The sequence below is a fragment of the Rhineura floridana genome, chromosome 2, assembly GCF_030035675.1.
Source record: "Rhineura floridana isolate rRhiFlo1 chromosome 2, rRhiFlo1.hap2, whole genome shotgun sequence".
Taxonomy (NCBI): Eukaryota; Metazoa; Chordata; class Lepidosauria; order Squamata; family Rhineuridae; genus Rhineura; species Rhineura floridana.
Genome location: NC_084481.1, coordinates 94,402,098 through 94,414,105, shown reverse-complemented (window position 1 = coordinate 94,414,105; position 12,008 = coordinate 94,402,098). Strand labels below are relative to the sequence as shown.

Below are 12,008 nucleotides of genomic sequence, written 5' to 3'. Positions count from 1 at the left end.
CCTATTTGGGCATTCTGTTTTGTTAATTTAACATGGACAGCCATCGTGAATGGGAGCCAAGCTTGCCTTCCATTCAAACAGCAGTACCACCACCTACCCACTATTAAAATATGCCCAGGGGTCCAGCAGGGTGAATGTGTGAGGTGAATGACTCAGTGGCAAAGTCAGGTCAGGCAATGGAGCCCTTGACCAATGCCTGGCCATGTTGACTGACCCTGAGCTTGCTCGCTATCATACAATGTCCGAAGTGCAGTGGTTTGCATTATCACATGGGTGAGTGGTGCCTGAAAGCTTGATGGCAAGATCTTCTCCCTGCTTATGCGCTGTAGGTAAGTGTGACCCTCTCAAAAGTGACCCATATTGCAGTGAATGGAGACCATGAGAACTGGCTTTTAGGATGAGATACTACTGCATGGTAAAGCTGTGTCAAACTTCATCTCCCCCCCCTGCTTGCTGTGACCCTCACATCAGCGCTTCTAGGGCTGATTTCGTTTATGAGCTGTCCCTTTGCCCTCTTCTTAGTCTGTAGGGCTTTCATATGAGTGCTGAAGTATCAAGTCTGGCTTTGTTAATCACTGGAACAGTTCCATCAGTAGTCCCTGGAAAAGTAAGTAACATCAGTCCAGTATAGGATTGATGGTGGCTCATCATCTGCCAGTATAATGCTGGAAGTGAACTGTCTTCTCTAGCTCACTCTTTTGGTGAAGATTTATATCGATAAATTATGGATTCTGGCTCCAGCGATTGTTGGAACTAAACTGTTCCAACAAGCTAAACTTAATATGACAGGATGTCTGCAAGTTGTTTACAAAGGAATATAGATCAAGGCATCATGGTCCTAGCATTAAAGAGATCAGACAGCTAGAAGGATCCTTTTCAGTAATGAAATGCACTTGGAAAGACTGCCTAGTGTGATAATAGATCAAGATACTGTCTCTAAAAGAGCTGAAACCTGCAGCTCAGTTGAGAATAGCTTTGATTGGTAGGCAAGTTATAAACTCCATTTTGATTGGTAGATGAGTTATAAACTCCATTTTGATTGGTAGATGAGTTATAAACGCTTATTTTAACTGCAAAGTGCAGAACCTTAACACAAATATTTCAAACAGTTATCTACACTAAGCAGCAGTCATTAAATCATTCAGTGGAACCTGGTCAGATTGGGAACATGCTATTGCTTTAAATCTTGTGCTACCCTTGGCAAGATCCTCCGTGGTGGAGTGGTAAGCGGTGGTAACGCAGCCAAAAGCTCTGCTCACAGCCAGAGATCGATTCCAACGGAAGGAGGAAGTCAAATCTCTGGTAAAAGGGGTCAAGGTCCACTCAGCTTTCCATCCATCCGTGGTCGGTAAAATGAGTACCCGGCATATGCTGGGGGGTAAAGAAAGGCCGGGGAAGGAACTGGCAATCCCACCCCATATATACGGTCTGCCTAGTAAACGTCGCAAGACATCACCCTAAGAGTCAGAGACGACTCGCACTACAAGTGCGGGGACACCTTTACCTTTATCCTTGGCAAACTTTCTACTGATGTTTTTGCATTTTTTTGTCATAGACTTCTCAAGAGATGATTGCACGTTCTGCTGCTACACTAGTCACCCACCCTTTTCATGGTATGTATGGACCAGTAGTCTTTTGATCCCTGCTGGCATACATTTACTTCCCAGGTGGAGTAGCACTGCTCCCATCTCTTCCGCCATTTGTTTGTCTAGGTTATAAGAAAGAGGAAAGTCGTTGCCTGACTCTTCCATGCTACGTTTGTGTCCCTTCAGGGCCACTGTTTTATAAGCTTGGGGTGCCCATCTCACACAGTGTTGACGCTGTTGACATGGTCTGATATGAGTTTATTTACTGACCACATTTGTACCCCCTCGTTTCCTCAACAAGCTCAAGGTGACTAACAAAATCAGTTTAAACAAGTAACAATTCTAAAACAAATTTACAATTGCAGAAATATACTGACACAGCTATAAAAACTTAGAACCGTAGAGAAGAAAGATTTAAACATTACAAATAAGTAATTTAGCCAGGCAGCTTACAACCACTTCATTTAAGGTGGCAGCCCTTTATGGCCCAAAAGCCTTTCTAAAGCTAAAGTCTTTAACTGTTCTATAGAAGGCCATTAGAGGGGGGCTGAGATGAACCTTCTTCAGCAAGGAGTTTCGGAGTCTGGATGCAGCCACTGAAAAGACCCTCTCCCCTGGTTCCAACTAAGTGTATTTCTGAGGATGCTGGGACATAAATATATAGAAAGAGCTTGCTGGATCAAGCCAAAGCACATCATGCAAGAGCCTCTGATTATAATCTGAGCAGATGAGGAGGTTGATATGAGAGAAGGTAGTCTTTCAGATATCCTGGCCCAGACCATAAAGGTTATCGCCAGCACACTTTGATTTGGACCCAGAAACAGATTGGAAGCCAGTGTAGCTGTTTCAGTAAGGGAGTCGCATGGTACCTAGACTGTTAACAGACTGGTTGCAGCATTTTGCCAGTTGTAGTTTTAAGCACCGTTCAAAGGCAGCCCTATGTAGAGAGCACTGCAGTGGTTCAGATGTGATATAAATAAGGCATGTATTGTCATGACCAGATCTGCAGTTTCCAGGAATGGACATACAGTGCCTTGCAAAAGTACTCAGACCCCTGACCAATGCTCTCATATTACTGAATTACAAATGGTACGTTGTAATTTTGTTCCATATGATATTTTATTTTGAAACACTGAAACTCAAAATCAATTATTGTAAGGTGACATCGGTTTTATGTTGGGAAATGTTTGTAAGAAATATAAAAACTGAAACATGTTGCTTGCATAAGTATTCAACCCCCACACATTAATATTTGGTAGAGCCACCTTTTGCTGCAATAACAGCTTTAAGTCTTTTGGGGTAGGTATGTACCAGCTTTGCACACAGTGTCAGATGCATTTTGGCCCATTCTTCTTGGCAGATTCGCTCCAGGTCGTTTAGGTTGGTTGGATGTCGTTTGTGGGCCACAATTTTCATATAGCGCCACAGATCCTCAATGGGATTGTGATCAGGACTTTGACTGGGCCATTGGAGGACATCCTCCCAAGCTTCAGTTTTTTAGTGGACTGAAACAAGTTCTCTTGCTGTATTTCCCTGTATTTTGCTCCATCCATTCTTCCTTCACTTTTAACAAGATGCCCAATCCCTGCTGACGAGAAGCATCCCCACAGCATGATGCTGCCACCACCATGCTTCACTGTAGGGATGTTGTGTCTTGAGGCGTGGGCAGGGTTAGGTCTGTGCTACACATAGCGTTTTGGGTTTTGGCCTAAAAGCTCTATCTTGGTCTCATCTGACGACAAAACCTTTTCCCACATTGCAGCTGGGGCACTCTCATGCTTTCTGGCAAGCTCCAGATGTGCTTTCAGATGGTACTTTTTGAGTAATGACTTCTTGCTTGCCACCTCCCATACAGGCCAGTGTTATGCAGAGCTCTTCATATGGTTGACTGGTGCACCATTAATCCACTCCCAGCCACTGAACTCTGTAGCTCCTTCAAAGTAATTGTTGGTCTCTCTGTGACTTCTCTCGTGAGTCTCCTTATTCGAGTGCTGAGTTTTGAGGGATGGCCTTTTCTTGGCAGTACTTGGGTGATGTGATACAGCTTCCACTTCCTGATTATTGATTCCAGCTGTGCTTAGTGGGATATCCAAACACTTGGATATTATTTTGTACCCTTTTCCTAATCTTTGCATTTGTATTACATTATCTCTCACTTCTATAGAATGCTCTTTGGTCTTCATTTTCCTTCAGATCCACAGACTGACCAATGATCCTTCAACAGTGGGGTTTTTATCCTGACAATGTGCCAGCAACTTTAATGGTCCACAGGTGGAGGCCAATGGTAAGGTAATTGTGTCCCCGATAGGGCAAGTTCTTTCATCTGTGTAAACTGGGAGCTTCCACAGCACAGGGGTTGAATACTTATGCAAGCAACATGTTTCAGTTTTTTACATTTCTTATAAACCTTTCCCAACATAAAACCAATGTAGCTTACAATAATTGATTTTGAGTTTCAGTGTTCCAAAATAAAATATACATAACAAAATTACAGTGTACCATTTGTAATTCAGTAATATGAGAGCATTGGTCAGGGGCTGAGTACTTTTGCAAGGCACTGTATTTGGTACTCCAGTGTCACTTAGGCAATGGTATTCTGGCCACTGCGGTCACTTGGGTATCCAAGGTCAAAGCTGCGTCAGAGAGAACCTCTGAACTATCAACTTGGTTTTTCCATCCACCGCTGGTTGAAACCCTGTTCCTGGTCCAGGGGCATATCTATCTTGTCTGAATTAAATTTCAGTTGTGAGAATGATGTCAAGCCATGGAGCAGTGTATTCCTGGGTTGGCTGAAGAGGGGTAGGAGAGTGGGAAAAATCTTCCTTGCTGATGTTATTTCCCTTTTGCCTCTCCCCTTGTCCTTCAGTGATCACATTGAGGTGTATGGTGCAGTTCATTGGCAGAGAGACCAAATACAGGTATGTGCGTATTTGTGACCAGGGTTCTTTTGGACTTTAGCCCACAAGGCTAATGTTTTCAATGGGAGAACTTAAAAAGAGGTCAGGGAGCAATTAGAGGTCATCTTTGCTGAAGTTGAAAATGGGAGGTGTTTCTTAATTCTATAGGGTAAATTAATTTCTTTCTCAATTTTCAGTGGGGTGTTGAGCTCCTTTGTCACCATTTACCGGGAAGAGGGCATTCTTGGATTTTTTGCGTGAGTACTTGCTGTTGGAGTGAGCTTCCCTTTCGTTCATGCCGTGGTGGTTGGTGCAGGGGTGAGCTATGCTCACAGCAGAAGTACAGTATGCCTCTGAATACTAGGGTGTTTTTTGGGGGGGAGGACAGCAGAGGAGGACAACTACTCTTGTGCCCTGAGCTTGTAGGAGTCAGAATGCTCGACAAGATGAAACTTGGCTCTAATTCAGCATGGATCTCCTTAAGGAACCCTTCCCCCTCCCAAAGTGGATAGCGATCATTCTTGGGATTTTTAAAAAAGCTGTATTTTATTGAGATTTTTCAAGAAATTGCATCATCATAAACAAAATGTGCTATATAGTGAGGTTTTTTGAGAAATATTCAGCATGGTGCTTCACACTGGGTTGATCAGTCTTCCGTCGTAAGCACAACCAGATTTCCGCTTTTGCATGTTGAAAGGAGGTGTGTATATGTATGTAATAGGAGGGTTTTTTTCCAGGCAGTCTGCAGCCTTCTTACTTGGCAGTTGTTCTTTTCCAGGGGCCTTATTCCCCGCCTGCTCGGAGACATCCTGTCTTTGTGGCTCTGTAACATGCTGGCCTACCTCATCAATACCTACGCACTGGAGAATGGGGTAAGCGTCCTATTTGTAGTGTGGTGTATGGGGTGTGGGCAATGGACTGCTGAGCTCAGATAGGCGGATGTGAGGGGTGTACTTTCCCAGCATTGGCCAGGCTGAAAGGGGCCCTGTTCTGGGCCTGCTGCAACATCCTCCTGAGCATCTCTTAAGCAGTATATCCCTTTTGGGCACAACCTTTGAATGTGGTTGCACAATGCAACCTTCGCTGAGTCTCTCAGACAGCTCCTTCAGATTTTCTTATGATGCAGGGATTAGGATGGGGTTGGGAATGCCTACTACAAATTGGTGAATGGGATTCTATTAATTGGTTTATTTTCTTTCTAGGTCTCCACCATGTCCGAGATGAAGAGTTATTCTCAGGCTGTCACTGGAGTGCGTGTACAATCATTTCTCTTTCCTGCAGGGAGGGAGGAGGAGTGTCCTGAGGGATGTGACCATAGGCTTGAGGACTCATTTTCATACCTCTTTTCCTCAAGTTGGGGATGATGCTAGAAGTAAGGGTAGCTGCTAATGATATCCTGTGCAAGAAGCCTTGGAAACATTTGACTTCAGGAACTCTGTTTAATATTGGGATGCATTTACCCGTTCACCAGTGAGAGCTGCCTAGATCTGTAGTGTTGAGCTCTTAAGTAGGTACTGTTGTTCATCTCAAATTACTATTTGGGTTTGAGCTGAACAATTAGCACCCATTTTCTTTTCTGTTTCACAGTTGATTCAATCTCCTGTCCCAGAACAGAATTGCCAGTGGAATAAAGCTTTACTGCCCCAAAAAGCTGTTTCTCTATAGCTTGGGACATGTTTTCTACAACAAGAGGATGATTGTTAGATTTAGAAGGCTCTGCCATTAATTGGTTTGACGGAGGAAAACGGGGGCATTCTTTTCATTGGTATATCTTGCTTTGTTGTACTTACAGTTCTTTGCCAGTATGCTGACTTACCCTTTTGTGCTTGTCTCAAACCTGATGGCCATTAACAGTTGTGGGTGAGTGCAGAGTATCTTTTCTCTAATTTGGCTTTTAATGTATATTCAAAGCATACAATACAGGCAGTTCAGTGTTACTCAGTCTTGTTTTTTAAGATGTTTTTCCTTCATCAAGCAAGGAGAGTTTTGGCAATGCGCTGCATCTTGAAATTGTTCTCTTCATATTTTCAGCAGCTGCTCAGAGGAGTTTTGGTACCACAGCCCACAGAGCTGGAAAATAAAGCCTCTGACATGGAAAGTCTCCTAGAATAACTCTGAAGGGTTTAATTTAAAAGTTTTAGCGGTCAAAGAGCCTGCGTTCGCTGTGCCCTTCCTATATCCAAAATAGTTGTGGCTTGAGCTGGAGCTAAGGACTTCTAAAGACTTAAAACACATGAGATTCAAAGCTCTCTAGTTTTAATATTGTGGTCAACTGCAAATCCAATTTAAATTCATGTGGATACCACAGGTTTATTCAATAGATTCCCAGTCTCAACATAAAAGAGCATGTCTCCCAGACCCCATTGTGCAACCTTTTTCTTCACGTAGTTTTATTTTACTTGTTTTCTTAATGAGTCTGATAACATAGAGGTAGAAAATTGTGTTTCTCTTTCATTGTCAGTCATCCAGTGGGTCAGACACTAGGGGTGTCCTCCATCCACTCTGAGGCAGGTGGTTTAGAATGGTTAATCTAGACTAAGTTTCCTCAGACAATTCTTAAACCAGAAGTAATCATAGATCTGGTTCGCACATCACATGAAACCGTAGTCAAGGTTTAAACATGGCTTAATGTGAACAAGCATGTTCTTGGCTTACTGCTTTGTTTGAAGAGAAACAAACCATGAACCGGGGTTCAAATGACACGACAAGCCAAGGTTTGTGGTTTGTTGCTCTCAGCGCAGCCAGATAAGAAAAGTGAAGTGGAGACTCGTTTCTGTTAATCCATGGTTAAACTGTCATAAAAGCATGGATAAACATTAATTATAGTTTAATGCAATGTGCAAATCTGGCCTATGACTGGTAAGTCTTATTCCCAGAGACACCTTTAAGAAGAACATGAAGGCAACACCCGTCCCCTGTCATTTGTTTCCAGCATCTGATATTATAAAGAGAGCCTGCCTCTAAACATGGAGATCCCATTTAGCCATTATGTGTTACACTTTGTGTGAAAAAGCTTTTCTGTTAGTCCGGAATGTCCTGCCAGACATTGTGGCAGTCTGTCTTCTCTTCTTCCCCCATGTGACCCTGCCCCTGGGCAAGCTCTTATGAGAAGGGAAGAAAGCTCTCTATCCATTGTCTCCACACTATTCAAGATCTTATAAACCTCTCTCAACCCGCCTTTGAGCTATCTTTTTATTTTTACTTTGTCTCTAAACAAGTAATTTGGCTTTACCTTTACAACAAATTTGACCTGGACATACTAGTAAACGTGTTTTAGTTGTCTGGGTGCTTTGTCTTGTACTTTCGCCCAGTCTCTAATTTACCATTCTTGGGCAAGGTGATTGAGCGAGTGGTGGCCAAACAGTTACAGACACACTTGGATGAAGCAGATTATCTAGATCTGTTCCAGTCGGGCTTCAGGACTGGACATGGAACTGAAACAGCCTTGGTCGCCCTGGTGGATGATACGAGGAGGGCATTGGCTAGGGGAGAATATACCCTCCTCGTCGTCCTGGACCTCTCAGCGGCTTTCGATACCGTCGACAACGGTATCCTTTTAGGCCGCCTGGAGGGATTAGGAATAGGGGGCACTGTTTTATGGTGGCTCCGTTCCTATCTCTCAGACAGGCGCCAGCGGGTGGCATTGGGGGATGAGGTTTCAGACCCTTGGCCTCTCACTTGTGGAGTGCCACAGGGATCTATCCTCTCCCCCATGCTATTCAACATCTATGTAAAGCCGCTGGGGGCCATCATCAGGAGATTTGGGCTGCAGTGCCACCAATATGCGGATGACACTCAGCTCTATCTCTCTAAATCCTCACCAGAGTTGGCTGTGGATACCATGTCCAAGTGCCTGGAATCCGTAAGTGGATGGATGGGAAGGAATAGGCTGAAGCTAAACCCCGACAAGACCGAGGTGTTGCTAGTGGGCGACAAGGGAAGATTGGGAGAGATAGACCTGGTGTTCAATGGGGTAAGATTGCCCCTGAAAGACCAGGTCCGTAGCCTTGGGGTCATCCTTGACTCCCAGCTGTCTATGGAGGCTCAGATTTTGGCAGTGAGCCAGGCAGCTTGGTATCAGTTACATCTGATACGAAGGCTACAACCCTACCTTCCAGCCCATCTGCTCCCACGGGTGATACATGCCCTGGTCTCCTCTTGCTTAGACTACTGCAATGCGCTGTACATGGGGCTACCCTTGAAAACGGTCCGGAAACTACAACTGATACAGAATGCGGCGGCTCGGTTGCTCATGAACAGCCGTCGTCGTGATCATATTACTCCGGTGTTAGTAGATCTACACTGGCTACCAGTTATTTACCGGGCCCAATTCAAGGTGTTGGTGTTGACCTTTAAAGCCCTATATGGTTTTGGCCCAGTTTATCTGAAGGAGCGCCTCCAGCATCACCAATTATGCCGCCTGAAGAGATCAGCCACACAAGACCTTCTCTCGGTTCCACCAGTTAAAACAGCAAGACTGGTGCAGACCAGAGAGAGGGCATTTTCGATTGTGGCCCCCACCCTCTGGAATTCCCTTCCTTTCGATCTTCGCCATGCCCCCTCCCTAATAGGTTTCTGCCGGGCCTTGAAAACCTGGCTATTCAGGCAGGCCTATGGGATCTCTGGGGCGGGTTAGTTATTAATGTTGTTATTAATTGGTAGAGTGGTATTTAGATGAATGATGGTCTTATTGATTGTATATTGTATTTTATTGTATTAATGTACGTCGCCTAGAGTGGCCGTTAATTCGGCCAGATAGGCGACTCATAAATAAAATTTTATTATTATTATTACAACATGGGTAAAGGCTAGTTGCATGCCTGAGCTGCTGGTGTGCAAATGTGTTTTTAATCCAGAAGGATCACACTGTTTTAGCTTTGCTGCTTGATTCAAGCCTGCTTTAAAAAAAAAAAAAAAAAAGTTCTGCCTGAAGTCCCATTAGAGCAGAAATAGTTACTCTAAAAATTGCATCTGGGCTATTCCAAGTGACTCTGAGGCTAGAAATCTGGCACTGATACATAGTCTTTAAATGGGAGGCTGTTGGTGAGCTGTTTCAATCAAACCCTTGGTCTCTTGCTGTTTTTCAGGCTCGCTGGTGGCCTCCCTCGTTACGCCCCCGCTTACTCCTCCTGGTTACACTGCTGGAGCCAGCTGCAAGAGGAGGTATGTCTGCCTTTTCCTTGAGAGGATGGTGGTGTGTTGTCCTTGATGTTTGTGTGGGAGGAATAATGGACAATACCGCATAGTCCTTCCCTCCCTCCTTATGACTCTTCAAGGAGTCTCTTGAGATGTAATTTGATGTAGTTTGGGGGAGTCTGGAAGGAGAGAAGGGGGGAGGGGGGAAGAGGAGGAAGTTTGAATGGATGGGAGGAATCAGGGGAAAGCCCTCTACAAACTATCAGCTTGGACCTCTTGCAAGAGATCTGTCAGTTCCCTGCAGTCACTGGGCAAGAAGGAGAGAAAAGTGGGGGGAAGGAGAGACAAAAGAGGAGGGCTCTGCCCACCACGTCTACCCCCCCCAAAAAACAGATTACCCCTGAGGGAATACAGCCCTTAACAGAACAAAAAAATTACCCATGCCTGGTGAAGAGCTTGGTAGGGGTGGATCTTACCCTTTCGGAATGGTCATCTCCCAAACAGGAGAAAGGTTGCACGTGAGCAGGGGTACGCATTGTTCATGAACAGTCACCAGGCTGATTTAAAAGTGCAGAAACTGATGTACGGTTTGCTTGTGTTAACAGACTGTGCCACCTTGGGATTTGTTTGGGGGGCGGGGATTGCTTAGTCGCTTTCCTGACATGTAACCTTTACGTGTGACTTTGATAGGAGGGGCCTTTTTATACAGATAACTTGTCATGTGAATTTGAAGGTGGTATAGTCCTGCTGCATGACTGTATGCCGTGTCTCCATAGTTAAGTCATTCTTCACATCAGAGACTGGGAGGGCAATGCTCGAATGGGACTGAGGGGTTTCACCAGTAATAAGGCCATTCCAAAATGCTGCGGATGTGCCTTCAAAACATATTCTGCATTTGCCGCCAGCAAGGTGCGAGATCCTCTGGCCCCTCAAGGCTGAGATCCTCTCCATGGGCCCTCTCACACTTTCTTTTCCTCACTTATTCAGGGCAACATGAGCCGAGGGAACAGCCTGTTTTTCCGGAAGGTGCCTGCAGGGAAGCGGTATGTCTGGGAAGAGAAGAGGTTTCACTGAGTCCTCAGCCACTTGCGGCTGCTCCAGATGCACAGAATGATGGCAGTGTGTTGATTTCTATACAGTTTTTTTTAAAAAAAAACAACCACCAATAATCATTTAATCTTGGGAAATGGACCTGGCTGTGAGCATGACTTAATGACAAGTGCGATGGGGGGGGAGTTTTATTATTTCTATCTCTCAGATCAGTGGAGGGCAGCAGGGGCGGTGATGTTGAGAAAACCACCCCTCTTGGGAACAAGTGATGGCTTCCACTCTTGTGAATGTGGGAAGTTCTTCCTTTTCCAAAGAGCAAGGATGTCTGTGTTGACGGGAGTGCTGTCTTTCTCTCTAGCTCCTGCCTTCTAATGGATGATGCCATCCCAGGACTGCTGTGGGTTGGTGGGAAAGGGTTCTTGTCCCAAAGCTGCTTGTGGGATAAGGGTTCCATAATCCCCTATGCATTTTACTCAAAGCTATTTAATTAGTCTGGGGAAAACGGGTCAATAATTTCCCCTCCTGTTCCCAGGCAATGCATCTCTTAGCCTTTACCTCTTCAAACATTTTGTTAGCTTCAGGTTTGAAAAGCTTCCAGGTAAAATGCTAATCCTGCCTGGCTGGGCAGGGAGTTAAACATTACCAAGGCTGTAGCAGGCCCATCAAGTGTGTGTTCTCTCACTAAGCAGATCTGGAGTGCACCTCTAAACCTCCTCAGCGGCACTCCTTTCTGAGTTTTGCATGGGATGGCCACCAGATAGGGAGGCTATTTGAAATGGTTCCACATGGCCATTGCATAGCGAGGGGTTCCAGGTAGCTGCTCACCTCCTGTCAAGTATACTGCTGCAAGCATTAAGAGAGGAAGATGGGTGGATAAAAATACCCAGTCCAGCCACTATGAAGTGCTGCACGCAAGGCTCCCACACAATGACAGCTGCCACATTGTGATCTCAGTGAGCCTCTCTTCTATCGCTGCAATATATGAGTTAGTCCTCTGTAGCGGAGGTGGTGGGGCACCTTCCCTGAGGAACAGACCCCTGTGTCTCATCTGCTGTTGGTTCTGAATGAACTTAAAAAACAGTAAACAATTGACTTCTGAAACTACTATTCTGTCAAGAGGATTGAAAGCTGTCAAATATTGGGCACAAGTGGTTGTAGAAGAGAGGAGTTATCCTTATGTCTGTGCCTGGAAAAATTGCTGTTTGGAAGTGTGACCATAAAACCATGAAACCACGTGATGCGTTAACTCAGCATGCTATGAGGAAAGTCTCTATTAGCATTCTTTGTTAATAAAGTTGTAGACAGTGTCACTGGAGAACATTACTCATGTAGACTTTTG

General features: G+C 44.8%; 1 protein-coding gene across 3 annotated transcripts in view; it reads left to right on the top strand.

Annotated features, from left to right (window-relative positions):
* Positions 1–11,987, top strand: part of MTCH2 (mitochondrial carrier 2) — a 19,438-nt gene extending 7,451 nt beyond the window's left edge. For all 3 annotated transcript variants that reach the window (XM_061609461.1, XM_061609460.1, XM_061609462.1), the window contains 8 exons: positions 1,556–1,613; positions 4,453–4,504; positions 4,681–4,740; positions 5,262–5,355; positions 5,686–5,733; positions 6,276–6,343; positions 9,571–9,646; positions 10,607–11,987. In XM_061609461.1, the coding sequence (XP_061465445.1) occupies positions 1,556–1,613; positions 4,453–4,504; positions 4,681–4,740; positions 5,262–5,355; positions 5,686–5,733; positions 6,276–6,343; positions 9,571–9,646; positions 10,607–10,693 (543 nt within the window). In that variant the 3' untranslated portion in view covers positions 10,694–11,987. The remainder of the gene's footprint in view (positions 1–1,555; positions 1,614–4,452; positions 4,505–4,680; positions 4,741–5,261; positions 5,356–5,685; positions 5,734–6,275; positions 6,344–9,570; positions 9,647–10,606) is intronic.
* The last annotated feature ends 21 nt before the right edge of the window (positions 11,988–12,008 follow it).